The sequence below is a fragment of the Artemia sp. Qi Xiang Cuo genome, chromosome 6 (genome assembly GCF_049724085.1).
Source record: "Artemia sp. Qi Xiang Cuo chromosome 6, ASM4972408v1, whole genome shotgun sequence".
NCBI classification, from domain to species: domain Eukaryota; kingdom Metazoa; phylum Arthropoda; class Branchiopoda; order Anostraca; family Artemiidae; genus Artemia; species Artemia sp. Qi Xiang Cuo.
Window position 1 is genome coordinate 48,838,594 of NC_142799.1, and position 22,477 is coordinate 48,861,070.

Below are 22,477 nucleotides of genomic sequence, written 5' to 3' on the forward strand. Positions count from 1 at the left end.
CAAGGAAAATCAATTTTTTTGGATGGGTACCACTGATCCGTCATCTTTTTTCTCAGCTGCTAACTGGGCCCCGGAACATTAGAGAAAGCTTTTTGGGGGCTGATTTTAAAGGAAATTGTTACATCTACGCACTTTTGCGATGAACAAAACACAATATTTAAGATAAAATCAATTTTTGGATATAAACAGAATCTTCGTGTGCAAGACGATAAAAGACGTGTTGATCGTTTTGACCGCAGAGCGACTCGAACTTCAATCCTCCTTCACCAGAGCAGAGTTCCGTAGCCACTGTACTATAGTAACTATTAATGGCGGATGTATCACCATGTTTGACGTTATTATCAAACAGTTCGTGGTAACGAACTGTAAGTAATGAGCGACTGAACCCAATAATAACTGAAACTCTAAAAAACGAGATTTGATAACAATTGATACACCAAAAGTTTTATTTTTATGCTGAATCCAAACGAGCCTGAGAAAATTGCCTAGTTTTCAAACAGGGGGAGGGGAAACACTCCAATATTAATAAGAAATGAAGGGAGCCGACATCACTGTCACATTAATGAATCATATTCTCAAATGCAGAAAAATAAAAAGTTTTTAAAGCTAATGCTAACTCTGAACAGCTTCACTGGTGTCCCGTCGCTATTTATGTTATAAAGGTTAATTCATTAACAAATAAAAAGAAATACATCAATAATTTGTCACTGATTTAATAAGAAAAAGCAGATGAATATTTGATGTAGTTTTTCTTATTGCTCACTTACTTTGCGGTTCAAAAACGTGACGCAGCTAGGACAATGTCGCTCTTTTCTTTTCTGTATAAGTGGTTGGTCACATGCGGCCTAGCCTAAGTCCCATCTAATCTAAATCTCATTCTCTTCCCTTTCCTCAAGAAATACTGCTCTGTGTAAACAGGGAAGCCTAAAACAAGAGTCACTATGACTGCATCTAATCAAGTGTGAATTGCTACTAATAGTAACGTTAATTTCGCACCCGAAGGGAGAGACTAAGGGCCAAGTTGTACATTTGGAAATCCTGATACAGTAATTTATCTTCTTTTTTTTAAGAAGCTGACTTATGGGTACTGGTGATTCACCAAAATTCTAATTCTTACGACCGGTTCTTTTAATTGATTGCAGTTCACATGGGCCTTTAGCATATTGCCAGTCGGGATGATAACTAATACTAGGTAAAAAATTCATTCATATTAAAATACTTTCCAATCTGTATCAGAAAGCTTTTGATTACTTTTGGACGAAAAATCGGAAAAGTTTAATTTATGGTGCAATTGACCTGCAAATACGATGGCAGGAAAGAAACAGAGTAATTTCGTCAGGTAAAAAAGAAATTTTATGGATTTTCTTGCCAAAATGGGATTTTAAGAAAAGGGAAGTGGAAACAATCGAGTGTTTTTTATTTCTCATAACATCAATAGCAAAGGAATAAAATCGCAGGGCTAATCGAAGTATACAAATAAGAATGGTCCTACCCCCCCCCTCCCTCTCAAAACTTTTAAATGATTGCAATATTAATACAAACAAAAGAAAGGCTAATGCTAATAAAGACAGTAAATACAGCTACTTTAAATATTTAGGATATCTTTCCCACTTGTCCAAATAAGGAAATTATCACACACATTTCTAGTGTTTCAACAACGAGTAAAATTATTCCCCTTTCACTCCCTTTCCTTCCCCCCAATTCTGTCACCTTACAATCTTACAAAGATAATAAATACCGTTTTTTAATAAAAGCCGAGATGCAAGATCGATCCCCGATTTTTGCTAAAACCTGGACCTGATAATAAACAACGATAAGAAAATATAAACTTCTTCAATTAATTGATGGGACTTTCCAATTAATGACATTCAATTTTCAAAGCATTTTCATCAACAAAAGAGAGATCCAACTAAATTCGGTTGATAGAGCCCTCCAGGTACGAAGTTCTACAAATACACACTCAGCCCCTCGCAGCGCTCCCTAGTTGTTTCAGAAAATAAATTCGTGGATTGTGTTATTGAGAAGAAAACCCTCTGTCAAACTACCCGGCTCCTTCAATGTTTACAGATTCCTCCTCATATTAATGATGGTTAGGTTATTGCATCAGAAATGAAGCTAAGATAAGTGAACTAATCTTTTATATATTTTGCCATTGCATACTGTATAAAACTTATCAAGAGTCCTAACTGTACACTTCAAACTGGGTACAATTCATAAAAATCATTTATATGAAATTCTCTGGAATCTGCCCCAAAAAATCCTTATTTTTTCAGTCTTCCATCGTTTGGCCACTACATTCCATTTTTTTAGAGCATCCTGGACACGTATGCAACTTATCATGTAGAAACATATCACAATCATAACAAAAAATAGTCGTATTTACTACACGCATAAACATATTTTTCTTCCTCAGCCACCTTAAATGATTTAAGACAAGAATTAGAGCTGGAATCATAGTTATTTTTCTGTCTCTCCATAAAAGATGGCAGTAGAAACAGGTGATGATAGGATCGAGCTAAGTGTGGAGCGCTAACTAATGTGAGTCGATAAATTCGGCATTCAACTGGGAGGTCACAGTACCTAGCTCCACATTGAGGACACGTATAGCCAGATATTGATATTTTACAGTGAAACGGGTCATCCAAATGGCTGAAACGCAAGGAATATTAAAAAATGGCGAGATATATCACTGGTGCAAACAACAAAATCACAAGAGCAAGTCAGAAAAAAATTCCAGAGGAATCTCGAAACATAAAATACATTTATAATCCCAAGTTTTCCCAATTCTATTAGAAATTATTATATTAACTAAAACATCATATAATCATGAACTCTGTTACTCACCTCAACCTCCTTCAAGTGAAACTGGTTCGTCACTGAAACAAGACATTTTCGGTGAGAACATTTATTTTTTTAAATGAATAAAACGCTTGTAATTGTTATTTAGATTTACGTTGTATCGTAGCAAATGTTTAGTAAAGCATATGCAGCCACTTGAACATTATGAGTGAAGGATTGGAGGGGCAACAGCCCCCTCCTATCTTAAGTCATATTTTGGCTCGTTTTAAGGTTTAACGAGGTACATTACTTGTATGTGTTGAAACTTGTGTTTTTTATTTTACTGCTAATTCCCCCTCCCCTAAAAGTCTACTTTTTGGTTTCTCCTTTAAAAGAAAGGCTACCCTTGTTTAAAAGAGCCAGCCCTTTATTTTCGACAATAAACTGTAATTTTTGCTTTATTGGAAACAGGTAATCATCCCAAAAAGTTACTTTTTTTATTTAGCATTTTAATATTAGGAAATATAGTAGGAAATAAATGAAATTTAATATTTGCAATGAGACAAGTAATGAAAATACATGTAAAAAGATATTTACTGTCTTTCGCTACAACTGATGGTTAGCATCTATTTTATTTAATCATAGCAATAAACACCTTAATCTTACTATCAGTATTAAAACACAATTTTCTCGGATTTGAAGACGGGAATATCGTTTAATTGCCATTTTCAATGAGTTCCAGGCTTTTTTCAAAATACGAGGAGAGAGTAGAAACAGGACAGCGAGAAAGAGAGAGAGAGGGTTCGTTTCTTTAAGGTGATTAAAATGTTAGAAAAGCAAATAAAAATCTAACTAACCACAGGTACATAGCCAGCATAGAACTTGGATCAGGTTGCGCCTCACCAAGTCCTGTATCTCTTTTTTTTCCAATTCCTGGTAACCCCATCTTTACTAAAGTTGATTCCGTAGTAGTACCTGCAATTGGTGGCTCTACTTGTGTCATGATCAACTAAAATGGAAAAAAATTAAAATAAATTAAAAAACTGTAAAAGAAAAAACTTATATTATGCCTCAAATTAGATAACTCTGGGATGCTTATAGAGTGCCAGTATCATTGCAAAGGTTGTTCTAATTGGCTGTAAATTTCTAGAAGAATCACTACTGTATAAGGGAAATATTTTAATAGCATAAGTGGAATAAGATACTGGTTTTACGTTGAATTTGTTATTCAACAAAAAAAATTTAACTTAATTTCATTTGTGTTCACTGATGTCTATTTATTATTTTTCCCGTAAAATACAAATTTCACAGTTTAATATTTTAATCCCGTAATAAAATTCTATTCATGTTAAAAAAAGAGGCGCTAAATTCAGAATCGAGAATTCAAAAAAAGAATCGCTACATTTTATTTAAATGTACCACAATCTTTTGAAAATCTTTTACGTCTTTAGTTATGAGTTTAAGTATGGAGAAAGTGTAGAAGCTAATATAGTTTAAGCTTAAGACTGATAAAAAAAAGTTACTGAGCACTCGATAGCCACTATATTGTTCAAAATAACAGGATAAAGTTTGTCGAGTCGTGCAAGGTAATAGAATAAGAAGTAATCAACTAGAATAAAATATTTGGTAAAAAGTAAAAACCTTTGTTTATTCGAACGTTATTAATAAAATCACATGCTTTTTAAACTGTGATGTGCATATTTCTGAAAATATTAAATTCCAGCTTTATTAAAAAAATCAAATGTTGTTAATAAAACCAGATGTACTTTAAACTGGGATGTGCATATTTCTGAAAACTAAAATCTCACTTTATTAAAAAAATATGCAAAAGTGCACCCAATGAGGCCTTGGATCAAACCCAACTTTATTTTAAAAAAAATCAAATATTATTAATAAAATCAGATGTTTTTTAAACTGTGATGTTCATATTCCTGAAAATTAAAATTCAGCTTTATTAAAAAAAAATATGCAAAAATGTACCCAATGAAACCCAACTTTATTATTAAAAAAAATCAATGTTATTAATATAAAAGATGTTTTTAAACTGTGATGTTCATATTTCTGAAAATTAAAATCCACCTTTATTAAAAAAATCAAATGTTGTTAATAAAATCAGATGTATTTTAAACTGGGGTGTGCATATTTCTGAAAACTGCAACCTCACTTTATTAAAAATAAATTCTGCAAAAATGTACCCAATGAGGCCTTGGATCAAACCCAACTTCATTTAAAACATTGATGTTATTAATAAAATCAGATGTTTCAGGCTAAGAAACCTAGGTCAGAAAAGTGCAAAATTGTAAACCATGCACCCCAAATCATAGGTTTCAGACAACACACATCTACATACGTTAAGATATCTAGCTTAAAAGTGAATTTTGTATGCTTTAAGTATGTTTTATGTCATTCTAAGACATGTAAAAAAAATTTGAAATAAAATTATCATGTTAAAAAATAAAAAAAAGTTCAAAAAATAAACTTCAAAAAGTATAAAAATGAGGAGGGGGGGCGAAAAGTTGTAGTGGGGGGGCTATTGGAGGTTGGGAGGGAGGACTTTGGTGGTTGAGGTCCTCAGTGGTTGCAGTCCTTGCTGGTTCATACTCATAATCGTCTCACTAGTTGATTTCTAAGGATTTCTAAGGATTGTTCTGAATTTCTTTATTAAAATTCTTTTCTTGGCATCTACATTTTTATTAGTATCAACTTTTTATATTGAAAACACTTCTTAAGTAGTACTTGTGTAATATACAGAAAATAGTCGGGAAGTAAAGCTAGGTTAATTCACAATTTCATCTTGATATCAATGGCTCTATTACTTTCAACTTTTTAGCAACTTTTTACTCCATTGCCAAAAACAATATTTTATATCACCCACATTCCATATTGTGTACATGTCTATTATAGCGACCATAGTTTCACCCCAAATAGTTCCCCTAAAATGTCAATTAATCTCTGACGTTTCCGTTGTTTTGGCAACTGTGCACAGATACATTTTAAATTCTTATGAAGCCTATTGATTTTTTTGTCATGAATTCTTACACAATCGAAGTACACAATAAGTTCAACGTAATTCACGTCAGTATTAATTACACATCATCCCTTATCCTCGAAGCGTAAACAAATTGTGATATAACAGTTGAGCAAAACCAATGTTGAAATTCTCAGAAGTCTGATGATGTCACTTCGCCCAGTATTTCTAACTCCCTGATTGGCTGTGATCGTGTAAAGGCAGTATTCTAACTCATTAGAGGTCAATGATCTTGTCCCAGTTATATTCACTGAGCGTATTGCGTCACCCCCGAAAGTATGTCAATGCCTATATATGGACTTCTCCCTGTGTAGCAATGCCCCTCCCTACTGGTATTTTGTCACCATTGTCTGTATTAACGGGCAATACTACAAGCGCCATGTACCCCCTTCGATTCCCAGTACCGGGCCTTTTTTTAAATCCCTTTTATCCGCCTATACTCCTACGACAGCCATAGGGGTTATATATATATTAGTGGGGGGGGGGGGTAAAGTTTAGCGGTTCTGCATGCAAAATGTGTTTGGTACAATTATTCTGCATATTAGATAGATAGATATAGATGTGCATATTAAAGCCAACGGCCATGAACATAGTAAAACAACATAAAGGAAAGGTATAAATGACATAAAATTTGATCAGTGATCATCATAAAACACTTAAATGAAACACTACATTAACCTAATAATAGTACTTAATACTTGGAAAATCAGTCATTTAAAAAAAAAACACTTAACTCTTGGAAAAAACACTTAAATGAAACATTACATTTACTTTAAACTGGGATTATTTTTGTGTGTGTTCATGGCTGTATATTAGGCTTTAAAATACACTTCTCTATCTGTCTATTTATTATGCAGAATACTTGTACCAAACAAATTTTGCATGCAGATCTGCTCTACTTTACCCCCCCCCCCACTAATATGCAAATTTATAGCCGTACAAAAACAGCGAGAAGGTACAAAAACAAAAGAAATTACTATGAATGAATGAATCAGACCTAGAATGGACCGAAAATAAAATGAACAATCACGTTAAACTTAAACAAACGACAAGAGTGGAGCCGCCATTCCCTTAAGAGCAGAGCAACTTTTGCACTTTACTGAAAACGATTTGTGTATCCATTATTGTCTTTTTTATTTGTCATAACTTGAGCAACAATGCAGCAAAATAAAATTACAATGCTAATCATGTTTTGCTATTTTAAAAGAACGCTTGTCTTTCCTTTTGATTTTATTGAATTCAAATCTATAGAAAATTGATGCCTAAGAAAAACTCTTGAAACTGATTTTGGTATTTTTTTAAGCAGTGTGTTGAACTGATGAACCAATAGATGATTTACAAATTGACTTTCTGTATATTTGAAAGAAATGCGCGTAAAAGGAAGAAAGTCTGGAAAAATATGTACTGCATATCAGACTATTGAAATTAGATTTGTTGTTTAAAATACATTTTGTTTTCAGTAAAGTGCCAATGGCATTCTTGTCTTTAGAGTTTTTAGAACAGGCGTGTCAATTACACTTGATAACTCCGATTGCGTATTGAAATATGACTTAAAATTTAAATTTTAATCCAACGTTCTAGCTCTTAACAAAAAAAAAAATACAAAAAGTAATAATTTTAGCACGTAGTAGCAATATGTCATTCAGCAAAAATAACAAAACTAAATTAAAATTTGTTTTCAAGTATTTACTTTTATAAATGCAAGACAAGGAGAAGTACTCAACTAAAAAGTCAAACTTAAAATAAATCGAAAGTCAAAAACTTAAAAACGAACAGAAACTACAACAAATAAGAGATTAGCTGCTAACCTCAAGGCCACAGTGTCATTTAAGTTTTAGGGAAAACTGAACAGATTGCTTCAAAACCTACCAACTGACGTTTAAAATAGTTTTATTCAGCTATCACTTGTCGATACTAATACATGCAGTGGAAGGAAAAGGGAGAAATAGCAACAAAAATTAGGGTATTATTAAAATATAGAAACTATACTGATCGTCACGGATGCGTTTATTTTATAAAAAAAATCTTTTTTTCCTGGAAACTTGATTAGTATTTTTATTTTTTGAACTTGATTTTAAAATAATGATATGATGGGGGAAAAACAGTTCAAAATACACATGGTTTTGGTAAAAGCGCATATGACAGTCTAGCCTTAAAAGGGGTTCAAGGAGTGGAGCGCCCCAACGTTTTAGCTGTGGTAATTCCTATTAGTTTTGAGTTTGACTTATTATTTGACTGTTTCCAATTCTTATAGCAGTTAGCTATAGCAGCTAATTATAGCAGTCGGCCTTTTTGAAAAAAGTTTGTTTTTTAATTTAGTAATAAGAAATGATCAGATGTCTTTTCGATGTGCATGATTTAAAGGACAAATAAAAAATATAAATCCATTGGTAGTCAGCTTATGGTAATCAAAAGAAAAAATAGTGTTTTTCTTTAGCCAACCCAAAATTACATAGTTACTACAATCCTGCTTAGTCATAATGAATGTAACAATTAACCGTTGTTTGCCACTAATAATCCTGAGAGCCAACAACCTGTTCAGTGGTAAATAAACCTGAAAAACATTAACAATGAAGGTAATCAATAAAAACTTGATTAGGTAGATTCGGTTTTTTGTTGATCTTTAAATTGAGCGTATTTAAAAGAAAAAAAATGTCTGCGGTTACTTGTATGAAATCGGATATTGACCTATAGCTATTTCTTGAGCTTGCTTACAGTGCTATTGTATTTTTAATAAAAATAAAAGCCATACTACCTGTCTACTGACCGGTCGAGAAACCACTTCCGTTTAACTATTTTTATCCATGGTGAAAAAATGGCATGTATTTAGCAAGTCAATAGTGCAAAACCTGGAACGGATAGTTTTGTCTGAGGGAAGCAAAGTTCGACTTCTTTCTTTCAACAAACCACAGGATTTTGCTCGTGTTTGCCACAAGAGTGTGCTGTGCAAGCGAAAAGGATATGATGTCCGCGAGAAGTTAGATAATTTACTAGATGGATTTTTGAGTCACCCTTCGCCGAGGATAGTCCTTGAAGATACCGCATCAAAGCAGTATCAAGTGAGTGACAGAGAGCCTCAGAGACGTATACTTGGAACAATTCTTCCGAAGTGCTTTATTCGCTTGTTCATTAACGCGTCAATCTAGCGAACTAAATCCATCTTTTCCCAACAATATAATGGCCATTATTTTAACCCCTTCCCCTAAATTTACTCCACTATGTTCTTCGCCCTTGGGTTACCTCCCAAGAAATTACTAATAATACTAGACTGTTTTTCTGATCACATTACCGCCTTACCTGGGAGGTAAATAGTGTCATACGTGACATTAATGTCACGGGAACTTAATTACAGATTCATTTTCACTGTATTGCTATATACGTCTAAACATAGGTTTTAAAACATTTTTGCCGATCTTCCTGAGAGACAGCATATTAGGAATCAAAAACATAAAATCGCTCCTCAAAATATTTATTAAGTTAATTGCCGGAGAAAAAAAAAGCACCCCTATAAGAAAGTAAACAAGAAAACGTAAATTTTAAACAATATTTTGCCATTCTACATCCTGAAATGCGACCACACCCTTTATTTTGTTTCAATTCAGCAACTCACAATCAGGCAAAAAGGTGCTTGTACATCGGACTTTTTATTGAGAATTCTGATAAGATGTTTCAGAAAATGAGAATTCTATTCCACCCAATACAAAGGTTTTAGTTTTGAGTTAAAGGTAGCCACAATATTTTGGGGCTATTTGCGATTAGAATAAAAGTGTAGGTAATTTTTCATCATTATTTAAAAGTAATCTATTGCATTTCTGTACATTTTACAGCTTTAAATAGTTTAAAAATATATTTTTTTTTTATTAGAACATTTCAGGATTGAAACATTCCTGTAGTATAGTTTTCAACTATGGTCTACTATAAAACTGCGTTCTACCACCCCCCCCCTCATTACAGGATAGTACAAGATATTATTATATGACTGGGCGAGACAGATCATATGATTAGTCAGAGAAAATATTCCAAATACTTATACCATTTTTCTCGTTAAGAAAAGGTTTCTGAGGATCAGGGCCGTTCAGAAATAGGAGAAGACCAGGACAATCTGTCCCGGGCACCGTAGCTGGGGGGGGGGGCAAGGCTGGGGAAGGGCGCGGCTTGGGCTTTCTTATTTATATTTCAGTCGAGAGGGGGGGGAATAATTAATTTTGCACCAGGCACCAGCAGTCCTAGGAACGACCCTGCTGAGGATTATAGAGGCTATAATATGGTAAGTTGCAATGTTTTGTATTTATTTCGGCGCATTGAATAACGTTCATATTGCCAGTATTACTTTTACTCAAGTGACACAACACATAAGAATTTGGGGGGATATACAAGAGTTTAAGCCCAATTGCAACCTTTATATTTGATTTATTTTTCTCTTTGTGATATTCACAGTTGTTGAAATAAAATCATGATAATTAAAACATCTCAGGCCGAGGTCAGCAACAATGACAACACTTCAAAACTAAGAAATTTGTTTCAAGAAACGAGAACTTCGGCCACTAGAAAATTAAGAAAAATGTATATATAAATACATACCGTACATCAATATTAATATTTATAAATAAAAGATCCGTTTTGTTCACCCTTTAACAATGCTACCCGGTCTTTGCCTCCAGACGGTAAATCTAGAAAATGTTGCCGTGAAGGATTTGAAGCAAACGATCACTTCGACGGGGCGTCCAATTCTTCAAAGATTGGAAATTCAACGACTCAAGAAAACTAGAACTGTTGGTATCTATGGCATGAGTTCAGAGCTAGTGAAGTATGCTGGTCCTGCAATACCCATTGTCCTACAAACCCTATTCTGTCACCGGGCGAATATAAGTCAGTATCCAATACTCGAGGAAAGGCATCACAATTCTTATACGAAAAAAAGGATTCCAGAGGTGAGTGCACCAATTGTCGTGGAATAACTAAGCCATCTCTACCCTAGGAAACTGCCTTCCTGGGACAATGGTTCTATTGGATGGATGCCGGAATTTCATCGATCAATAGAGGTTGGATTTTTGTTGAACGACTCAATCACTGAGCAGATTCACCTCATAAGGTGGAGAGCAACTTATGAGACAACGCCCTTACATGCTGATACAAACATCAAGACCTTGAATTGAAACTTCAGAGCTGATTCATCTGATCGGCAAAACTGATGGAAGAAGAAACAAATTTGCCCTTTTTCTCCTGTTTACTCCAGAATGCTGGTTATCTGCCAACCAGTCATAGGCACAAAAATAGAAGGCGATGGTGATATCAGCTCTGTGTACTGAAAACTAATGAATAGGGGAAACTAATAAAACTAGTCAAAGCCCCTGACTGCATCAGTTTCAGCAGTGCGTTGGATAAGTTGTCAGATAATTTTGTTGTGGGCTTACCCACATTCAATGAACAAACTGCTGGAAATTCCAAACAAACCGAAGAACAAAATGTCGCATACTATATAACCCGTTTAGGTCCTTAATCAAAACCAACTGTTGTTCCTTCAACAAAAGAACGGCTTGAAAAAAAAAACATCTCTCATGAGCGAGGCAAAAAAAAAATGAAAAGGGGGATGTTCACTCATTACCAGTCTTTCAGATTTAATTAAAATTCTTCTAGAAATAAAATTTTGCGTATAAAATTAAAAATCAATTCTGAGGCGCTAATCAACATAGCTTGATAGTCGTGGTTGCAACGGTAGCTGCAATTTAGTAACGAACGAACCACGGCCCAGAGTAGCAAAAAAAAACATTTAAAAAAACTGGCAAGTGAGAAACAATTGTCATTTCTACCTAATTAAGGAATGGTAACTATTGCCTAAATTAGTCTTAAACGTAAAATGTTATTTTGAAAACAAACTTATGGGGACATCATTGGAATAATTGGAATCGACATGGCCGAAAACCTATGCAAGAAAATTACAGTCCCCTGGCTGGAAAAACAATGAAAATCAATTATTTTGGATGGGTACCAATGATGCGTCATCTTTTTTTTTCTCAGCTGCTAACTGGGCCTTGGAACATCAGAGATAATTGTTTGGGGGCTCATTTTAAAGGAAATTGTTACATCCACTCCTTTTGTAATTAACAAATCACAATATTTAAAATAAAATCAATTTTTGTATAAAATACTGCACCTTCGTTTACAAAACGATAAATGACGTCTTGATCGTACCTCACAACCATAAATGACGTTATAGTAAAACCGTATGAGGACGTCAGGTGCAACTGGGAATCGTTCTTTACCATACCAGCTAAAAAAATCCGAAGGCTATTTCTGTGTGCGATATATAATTCATTCATAAAGAAGTTTTGTTGATAAGAGATAAGTGCAAAAAGGGATCAAAAGCACCAAGATAGACAAATTTTTGCAAGTTATTTACAAACTACTGATTTCGAATGGTATTGTTACTGCAGAGCAACTCGAACTTCGATCCTCCTTCCCTAGGGGAGAGTTCCGTAGCCGCTGTACTTTAGTAACTATTAATTGCGGATGTATCACCATGTTTGACGTTATTATCAAACAGTTTGTGGTAACGAACTGTAAGTAATGAGTGACTCGACCCAATAGTAACCGAAACTCTGAAAAACGGGATTTTAATAACAATTGATGTACCAAAAGAGTTTTTTTTATGTTGAATCCAAACAAGCCTGAGAAAATTTGCCTCATTTTCGAAAAAGGGGAGGGGAAACACACCAATATTAGTAAAAAATGAAGAGAGCCGACATCACTGTCACATTAATGAATCTATATTCTCAAATGCAGAAAAAGCAAAATCTCTTATAGCTAATGCTACCTATGAACAGCTGTAATGGTGCCCCGTAGCTATTTATGATATAAAGGTTAATTCATTAACAAATAAAGAGAAATTCATCACTAATTTGTCTCTGATTTAATAAGGAAAAGCAGATGAATATTTAATGTATTTTTTCTTATTGCTCACTTACTTTGCGGTTTAAAAACGTGACGGAGCTAGGACAATGTCAGTCTCTTTTCTTTTCTGAAGAAGTGGTCGGTCACATGCGGCCTAGTCAAAGTCCAATGTAATCTAAATCTCATTCCTATTCGTTTCGTCAAGAAATACTGCTCTAGGTAAAGAAGAATGCTTCAAACAAGAGTGACTATGACTTCATCTAATTCAGTGTGATTTGCTACTAATAGTAACATCAACTTCGTAGCCGAAGAGAGAGATTAAGGGCCAAGTTGCACATTTGGAAATCCTGATACTTTACCTATTTATCTTCATTTTTTCAAAAAGCTGACTTATGGGTGCTGGTGACTCACCGAAGGTTTTCAATCTCTATAAGAAAGCCTTTGATAACTTTTGGGAGAAAAATGTTGAAGTCCAATGTATGGTGCAATCGACCTGCAAATACGACGGCAGGGAAGAAACAGAGGAATTTCGTCAGGTAAAAAAGAAATTTTATGGATTTTCTTGCCAAAATGGGATTTTAAGAAAAGGGAAGTGGAAATTCCGAGTGTTTTTTTTTTTTTTTTATTTCTCATAACATCAATAGTAAAGGAATAAAATCGCAGGGCTAATAAAGGTATACAAATAAGAGTGGTCCTACTCCTTCTCCCTCCCAAAACTTTCAAATGGCTAGAAGTATTAATATAAACGAAAGAATTACCTGGTCTAACCGGCACTTCCAATGCTGTATAATAGAAATCCCAAAAGAAAAATATAAAAACATGAAACAGCGTAATTCAGCCAGGGGGAGGTCTGGCGGTCCCACCTGCCCCCTTATGGGCGCCCATGCATATTAGTATTGCTGTGTTAGGTACATATGCACGGTATAGCTCCACTAGCAGGAACCACGCAATTCAGGTGGTTCATTCTGATAATACTCATGAAAATTACGTGGTCTTTTTACCCCTTCTTTGGACAGGAAATAGAGCTTTAGATATTTTGAACATCACCCTCGTAAATAATCTTGCATTTACTCTACGATAAAATGAGAAAAGGCAATGGAGGAAAAAATGAGGAAAATCAGTGATTAAAGAAAATACGTCGATTAAAACCCCCGTTCAACCGCCCTTAATGCAGAGATATAAATGAAAAATAGAAATGCTAATAAAGATAATGCTAAATAAGACAGCCAGTGCTAATAAAGACAGTAAATACAGCTTCTTTAGATATTTAGGACATCACACACATTTCTAGTGTTTCAACAGCGAGTAAAAGTCTTCCCCTTTCACTCCCTTTCCTTCCCCCTATGTCCATCGCCATACAATCTTACAAAGATAATAAATGTCATTTTGTTTAATAAAAGCCGAGATGCAAGATCTATCCTCGATTTTTGCTAAAACCTGGGCCTGATAATAAACAACGATAAGAAAATCTAAACTTCTTCAATTAATTGATGGAACTTTCCAATTAATGACATTCAATTTTCAAAGCATTTTCATCAACCAAAGAGAGATCCAACTAAATTCGGTTTATAAAGCCCGCCAGGTCCGAAGTTCTACAAATACAGACTCAGCCCCTCACAGCGCTCCCTAGTTGTTTCAGAAAATAGATTCATGGATTGTATTATTGAGAAGAAAACTCTCTGCCAAACTACCCGGCTCCTTCACTTTTTACAGATTCCTCCTCATCTTAATGATGGTTAGGTTATTGCCATAAGAAATTAAGCTAAGATAAGTGAACTAATTTTTATATATTTTGGCATTGCTTAGACTGTATAAAAACTATCAAGAGTCCTAACTGTAAACTTCAAACTGGATACAATTCATAAAAATCATTTATATGAAATTCTCTGGAATCTGCGCAAAAAAATCACTATTTTCTCAGTCTTCTATCGTTTGGCCACTACATTCCGTGTTTTTAGCGCATCCTGGACACGTATGCAACGTATCATGTAGAAACATATCACAATCATAACAAAAAATAGAGTCGCATTTACTACACACATAAACATATTTTTCTTCTTCAGCTGACTTAAATGATTTAAGACAAGAATTACAGCTGGAATCATAGTCATTTTTCTGTCTCTCCATAAAAGATGGCAGTGGAAACAGATGATGATAGGATCGAGCTAAGTGTGGAGCGCTAACTAATGTGAGTCGACAAATTCGGCATTCAACTGGGAGGTCACAGTACCTAGCTCCACATTGAGGACACGTATAGCCAGACATTGATACTTTACAGTGGAACGGGTCATCCAAATGGCTGAAACACAAAGAATATTAAAAAATGGCGAGATATATCACTGGTGCAAACAACAAAATCACAAGAGCAAGTCAGAAAAAAATTCCAGAGGAATCTCGAAACATAAAAATACATTTATAATCTCAAGTTTTCCCAATTCTATTAGAAATTACAATATTAACTAGAAGATAATAAAATTATGAACACTGTTACTCACCTCAACCTCCTTGCCCCATTCAAGTGAAACTGGTTCGTCACTGAAACAAGACATTTTCGGTGAAAATATAAATTTTTTTAAATGAATAAAACGCTTGTAATTACTATTTGGATGTACGTTGTATTGTAGCAAATGTTTAGTAAAGCATATATGAGTGAAGGATTGGAAGGACAACGGCCCCCTCCCGTCTTAAGTCATATTTTGGCTCGTTCTAAGGTTTAACGAAGTACATTACCTGTATGTGTTGAAACTTGTGTTGTTTATTTTACTGCTTACCCCCCCCCCGTCCCTAAAAGTATACTTTTTGGTTTCTCCTGTAACAGAGAGGAACCTTGGTTAAAAGAGCCAGCACTTTATTTTCGACAATAAACTGTCATTTTTGCTTTGATGAAAACAGGTAATCATCCCAAAAGGTTACTTTGTTTATTTAGCATTTTAATATTAGGAAATACGGTAGGAAATAAATGAAATTGAGCATTTGCAATGAGTTAACTAATGAAAATACATGTAAAAAGATATTTACTGTCTTTCGCTACAACTGATGGTTAGCATTTATTTTACTTAATCATACAGACATTAATAAGAGCAACCTTAAAGGTGCGATAAAACATACGCAAAAATTGCCCACAGTGAGAGGAGAAACTTTACAAAAAAAACTACACCCAAGCCCAACTACCACACAGTAGCACAAAAGTATTACATGGATTAGTTTATGCCCTGGTACAGTATTAAATGGGAAGGCAAGGAGTAAAGCTTTGGAGACGACAGCCCCACCATGCGTCAGTATATCCTTAAAAACTATGAAATTAAATACACAGCTTATCAAAAACGCTGAATCGATTGCATAATTCGGAGTTTTTATACAATGATTTTGGTTATTTGGCCAAAACTGTTGTTTCACGGCACAAAGTCGCCTAAAGCAGAAAATTGTTACAGCCGCTTCTGCTAATTTGAAACGATACTACATTTAAAGATTATAGCCATTAAAATGATCTCTTGTTCATCACTCTATGATCTTCCAGAAAGTTTGCTAAAACTGGCAAAAAAAAACCTTATTCTTACTATCAGTATTAAAACACAATTTCCTCGGATTTAAAGACGGGAATATAGTTTAACTGCCATTTTCAATGAGTTCCAGGCTCTTTTAAAAATATGAGGAGAGAGTAGAAAGAGGAGTCCGAGAAAGAGAGAGAGAGGGTTCGTTTCTTTAAGGTGATTAAAATGTTAGAAAAGCAAATAAAAAGCTAACTAACCACAGGCACATAGCCAGCATAGAACTTGGATCAGGTTGCGCCTCACCAAGTCCTATATCGATCTTTTTCCCACTTCCTGGAAACCCCATCTTTACTAAAGTTGATTCCGTAGTAGTACCTGCAATTGGTGGCTCTACTTGTGTCATGATCAACTAAAATAGAAAATAAATTAAAAAACTGTAAAAGAAAAAACTTATATTATGCCTCAAATTAGATAACTCTGGGATGTTTATAGAGTGCCAGTATCATAGCAAAGGTTCTTCTGTAAGTCAAGGAGGCACACTTGTGCCTCTATAAAGAGGCGACCCACCACAATGTTAAGCGATTTCAGGTCCTAGAGGTCGCAGAGAGACGGCGGTAATTGCATTTTGTAGCCCAAGCTCAAACTAAGAAACTTGCAAAATTTCATCCTCCTCCGACTTTATCTTCATGGGGTAAACTGGGCCGGAAGTTTGGACCCTCCCACCACAGCCCCCTTTAACGTTGTCCGATTGGGCTGAAATTTAGAGGTTAAGCTTTCCTAGGGCCCGGGAGCTTATCCTCGAAATTTCAGCTCAATCCGATCACTCCTTCCCTGTTTTCAAAAAACCAAATATAGCCACTTAAAATTCATCTCTTTTTTTTTGTTAGCCACGCCTACAGGCCACAGTTGGCAACGGATCCGGTTGAATGAGGACTCATTCGAAGCAGAATTCGACCTGTTAGGGCCTTTTGATATTTTCAGACCGAAAAAATTATCCCCCGAATTGACACTACCGAAAAACCACTTGTTCCTATATGAGCCCCTGTTAAGAGTTCCCGCCCCCACCCCCCCTTTAACGGTGTCTGATCGGGCTGAAATTTAGAGGATAAGCTTTCCGGGGGCCTGGGAGCTTATCGTCGAAATTTCAGCTCAATCTGATCACTCCTTCCCTGTTTTCCAAAAACCACATATCAAGATTTTTGGGAATTTGCTTGCGTCGAAAATACCTTCTATTTGCTAAACAACAATTACTATTGTGTTTGTATAGTCCAGCGGCTGAGACTTTAGACTTACAGGCGGAAAACTCGGGTTCGATTCACCATCAGAGCAACTTTTTTATATACTTTGAAAAGAAACTCAGTTTCTTTTTTAAATTATTTGAAAAAAATTACGTTTTCTAAAGAGTTAAAGAGGCTGAGTTACAAGGTCGACCCTTAAAACGTACAGGGATTAGGAGGCACAGTTGGGGGGCTGTTAAAGAGGCTGAGTCACAAGTTCGAACCTTAAAACGTACAGGGATTAGGAGGCACCCTGTACGACGTGATTTGAGTATTCAGGAATTAAAAGCCTTAACACAAGAATGTTCAAGAGCGGGGGGTTTGGGGGCGGAAGCCCCCCAACTTTAACTCCTGACACGATCAGCTAACAGTTAGTCAAGCAATAATAAGTAATAAACTGTACAAAAACGTGCAGAAATTATTTGAAAAAAACTACGTTTTCTAAAGAGTTAAAGAGGCTGAGTTACAAGGTCGAACCTTAAAACGTACAGGGATTAGGAGGCACAGTTGGGGGGCTACCACCCCCAAACCCCCCGCTTTCGCAGCCTTTAAATATAAAAAAAAATTTCTTTAAACTGAAAGTAAGGAGCGACATTAAAACTTAAAAAGAACAGAAATTATTCCGTATATGAAAGAGGCTGTGCCATCCTCAACGCCTCGCTCTTTACGCTAAAGTTTTTATTGTTTAAAAAAGAGTTGTGAGAAAGTCAAACTTTAGCGTAAAGAGCGAGGCGTTGAGGATGGCACAGCCTCTTTCATATACGGAATAATTTCTGTTCTTTTTAAGTTTTAATGTCGCTCCTTACTTTCAGTTTAAAGAAATTTTTTTATATTTAAAGGCTGCGAAAGCGGGGGTTTGGGGGTGGTAGCCCCAACTGTGCCTCCTAATCCCTGTACGTTTTAAGGTTCGACCTTGTAACTCAGCCTCTTTAACTCTTTAGAAAACGTAGTTTTTTTCAAATAATTTCTAGAAGAATCACTACTGTATAAGGGAAATATTTTAATAGCAAAAGTGGAATAAGATACTGGTTTTATGTTGAATTTGTTATTCAACATAAAAAATTTAACTTAATTTCATTTATGTTCACTGATGTCTATTTATTATTCTTCCCATAAAACCCGAATTTCACAATTCAATATTTTAATCCCGTAATAAAATTCTATTTACGTTGAGAAAAAAAGAGGCGCTAAATTCAGAATCGAGATTTCAAAAAAAGAATCACTAGACTTTATTTAAATGTACCACAATCTTTTGGAAATCTTTTACGTCTTTAGTTATGTGTTTAAGTATGGAGAAGGTGCATAAGTTAATATAGTTTGAGCTTAAGATTGATAAAAAAAGTTACTGAGCACTCGATAGCCAATATATTGTTCAAAATAACAGGATAACGTTTGTCAAGTCGTGCAAAGTAATAGAATAAGAAGTAATAAACTAGAAAAAAATGTTTGGTAAAAAGTAAAAAACCTTTGTTTATTCGAACGTACAAGTTGAGTTCATTAAACTCTTGCAATAAAAACTGATTGTGGCAGGTAGCAATACTAAAACTTTTTCGCATGACCCATTGGCTGGTGTAGCCCAGGTGCTGATCTCCTGATTCTCTGCCTACGGCGAGGAGTGCAATGTGTGGTTGGGGGCAAACCAACCGCTGCTTCCTGTGTTTTTCCCCCCAGATTTCTCCAGGTACCCATTTGGAGCAAGTAGAAATATCATATAGGCAAAGACTAATTATTTCATAAGTGGAAAAAAAAACTTCGATCATAAGATCGGTATATCTAAAATCGTGGAGGGTAGAATTTTATATTCTTTCTCTCAAATAGTTATCTAAGTACCATTTCTAGGAGACATATAGCAATCTCCATGTTATTTGTCCCACTTTACATTCCATGGCACCTTTCCAGTGCATGTACCTATGGATCTGGTTTGGTGGGTATAATCTATTCCATGGCACCTTTCCAGTGCATGTACCTATGGATCTGTTTTGGTGAGTATAATCTGGTTGGGTGGGTTTAGTTTGATTTGATGGGTATAGTCTGATTTGATGGGTATAGTCAGGTTTATTTTTTTAGGAAGTCCCTACCTGTTCCTAAACATTGCAAAAAATATAGCAGTATGAATGGGGGATTCCTCACACAAATTTGTTTCAACTCCAAGTTTTTTTTCAACCAGACTGGTTTGTTTTTTTTCCGAGCTAACACCTGTTTTTTAGGCAGCCAATCATAGAGAATTGCTTAACAATTCATCATTGAAACCTCGTATAAAATGTTCAAGCTTTGGAATTTAATCTTCATTATGTTTTAACACATTGATTATAGTACACGACATATTATTAACTTTGAAAACAATGGATATTTCTATTTTCAATGTGAGTACACTTTCATTCTTTATTTCCAAAAAAAAAAAAATCGTTTTACTAGTAAATTCAAATTTCAGGGGGACTTAGCCCCCCCTCCCCCTCCAACAACACAAAGCTTAAAATATGATGCGTATACTAAATAGAAACGGCAAAGCACGCTTTTTTCTATTATGTAAATAAAATCTCTCCTCCACAGCTATGTTTACAAGTTTTAATTGTTTTGAAAAACAGTTTTTTATCATTCAGAAACAATCTTTTTCCAAACGTGCTGTATTTTCCCGGTTTGAATGAAAAGCTAGCGTGTTACACAGAGAGTGACAGTTTTGGGACTCAATTTTCACAGGCTCTTGCTATCACAGAGATTAAAACCATATGTGTTTATAATTACAGAAAAGGGTCCTTTTTGGAGCCAAAACACAACTTATTTGAAAAAAACACGCTTGGTCGTGACAACGGGATTTTACTAATTCCCGACAAAACTCACACTTGATAGGGGGGGCGGCAAGAGGAAACAATGCTGAATTCTGTGTGTTTTTATCTTGATTTGGTGGGTATTCAAAAGCGTGGATTTCTGTTAAATAAATGATTCTTGTATGCGCGATTCAAGAGTTTCCTTTTATGGCCAAATTAAACGGGACTTATTTGATGAAAATAAAAAGGGTTTAATAGATGATTAAGCGGCTTTTATAAAAATTTGAGACAGGAAGGGGGTCAATGTATCAATTATAGAACGTTCATTTTAAGATGAAAAAAAAAGAATTACTTAATTAATTAATCCGTGTATCAAGTTAGAACTTTCAGAGTTAAATAAATTATTCTTGTATGCGCGATTCAAGAGTTTCCTTTTATGGCCAAATTAAACGAGACGTATTTGATGAAAGTAAAAAGGGTTTAACAGATGATTAAGTGGCTTTTATACTTTTTGTTCCCCCAATTTTTCAAAGCGGGTGTTTACAACTAAGGGGAAACTGGCCTTACCAAAGAGTATTTATATTCTTGCCACATGTCGGTTCCACCAATTATAGACGTCTGTTTTTTAAACCTCAGTTGAAAATGGCAAGAACAAATATTTATTATTGTAGTTTCACTTTTATCTAAAACCATTTGTGAACTTGATTTTGTAAAGCTAAGGCTTACAATGAAAACACCAACGCGACGGCATCTTATTTTCCCTGTTATGTAACCACATTTTTAACATCGGGTGTTTAAAACTAAGAGGAAACAGCTCCGACCAATGAGTCTTTATATTCTTGTCATTGTTCGGTCCCAAAATTATTCAAAGCGGTTGTTTACAACTAAGGGAAAACTGGCCCGAACAAAGGTTTTTTATATTCTTGTCACTTTTCATTACCCTAATTTTTCAAAGCGGATGTTTAAAACTAAGGGGGAAACTGCTCCGACCCAAGAGTATTTATAATCTTGTCACTTTTCGCTCCGCCAATTTTCAAAGTGAGTTTTTAAAACTAAGGGGGGAACTGGCCCGACCAAAGAGTATTTATATTCTTACCACTTTTCGTTACCCCAATTTTCAAAGCGAATGTTTACAACTAAGGGGGAAATTGCCCCGACCAAAGTGTATGTATATTATTATCACTTCTCTGTCCCCAACTCTCTCAAACCGGGTGTTTAAAACTAAGGGGGGAAACTGTCCATTCCAAAGAGTTTGGATATTGGTTTAAATGTTTGGGAAATAGTTTATTACAACTGGGTATCTACAACTAAGAAGGAAAATGGTCTTACAAACGAGTATTTATATTCTTGTAATTTTTAGTTACCCCAATTTTTAAATGAGGGTCTCTAAAACTAAGGGAAAACTGGTCCGATCAAAGAGTATTTATATTCTTGTCACTTTTCGTTCCCCCAATTTTTCAAAGCGGGTGTTTACAACTAAGATTGAAACTGAACTGACCAAAGAGGATTTATATTCTTGTTATTTTTCGTTCCCCCAAATTGTTCAAAGCGGGTGTTTACAACTAAGGGGAAACTGGCCCGACCAAAGAGTATTTATATTCTTGTCACTTTTTGTTCCCCCAATTTTTCAAAGTGGGCGTTTACAACTAAGAGGAATGGCAGAGGATGTATTAGCGAAGTTATAGTGGAGGGTGAGTTGCTATCGAAAAACCCGTGTGGATGAGTTGAAATAAAAATTTTAATGAGAAATGACTGATAAGTGTTTTGGGGGAGATGGATTGATTGGGAAAAGGATGTATTAGCGAAGTTATAGTGGAGGGCGAGTTGCTAGCAAAAAACCCATGTGGATGAGTTGAAATAAATATTTTTTAACAAGAATTGACTGAATAGTGTTTGATTGGCAGAAGGATGTATTAGCGAAGTTGTAGTGGAGGGCGAGTTGCTATCGAAAAACCCGTGTGGATAAGTTGAAATAAAAAAATATTAGCAAGAAAAGACAGAAAAGTGTTTTGGGGTAGATGGGTTGATTGACAGAATGATGTATTAGCGTAGTTATAGTGGATGGCGAGATGCTAGCGACAACCCCGCGTAGATGAGTTGAAATAAAAACATTTAACAGGAAATGGCTGAAAAGTGTTTTGGGGTAGATAGGTTGATTGGCAGAAGGATGTATTAGCGAAGTTATAGTGGAGGGCGAGTTGCTAGCGAAGTTTAGTTATAGTTCTGAGTTTAGAGTTTTAGCTTTGA

General features: G+C 35.1%; 2 protein-coding genes across 4 annotated transcripts in view; both read right to left on the reverse strand.

Moving 5' to 3' along the window:
* Positions 1 to 2,288: 2,288 nt before the first annotated feature.
* LOC148951317 (general transcription factor IIH subunit 2-like) lies at positions 2,289 to 3,781 on the reverse strand. The gene is made up of 2 exons (XM_089090234.1): positions 3,636 to 3,781; positions 2,289 to 2,649 (listed from the first exon to the last, which is right to left on the reverse strand). The coding sequence occupies exons 1-2, from the start codon at positions 3,779 to 3,781 to the stop codon at positions 2,358 to 2,360; spliced, it is 438 nt and encodes a 145-aa protein (XP_088946360.1). The 3' UTR covers positions 2,289 to 2,357.
* A 10,671-nt stretch (positions 3,782 to 14,452) lies between these two features.
* The window catches only part of LOC148951318 (general transcription factor IIH subunit 2-like), a 67,797-nt gene continuing 59,772 nt past the window's right edge, over positions 14,453 to 22,477 (reverse strand). The window contains exons 7-9 of one of the 3 annotated variants that reach the window (XM_089090803.1): positions 16,446 to 16,597; positions 15,193 to 15,232; positions 14,853 to 14,996 (exon numbers count right to left, since the gene is read on the reverse strand). In XM_089090803.1, the coding sequence (XP_088946929.1) occupies positions 14,985 to 14,996; positions 15,193 to 15,232; positions 16,446 to 16,597 (204 nt within the window). In that variant the 3' untranslated portion in view covers positions 14,853 to 14,984. Of the gene's footprint in view, positions 14,997 to 15,192; positions 15,233 to 16,445; positions 16,598 to 22,477 lie in introns of all 3 variants that reach the window. The other 2 variants (XM_089090802.1, XM_089090801.1) reach the window with 2 other exon arrangements.

What these genes read in the sequence shown, in the direction of transcription:
- LOC148951317 (XM_089090234.1), bottom strand. Translation starts at nt 3,781, where the DNA reads ATGACACAAGTAGAGCCACCAATTGCAGGTACTACTACGGAATCAACT. An exon ending in ATGCTGGCTATGTACCTGTG is followed by an intron (nt 2,650 to 3,635) that starts GTTAGTTAGATT and finishes CTTGCGTTTCAG; the next exon opens with CCATTTGGATGACCCGTTTC.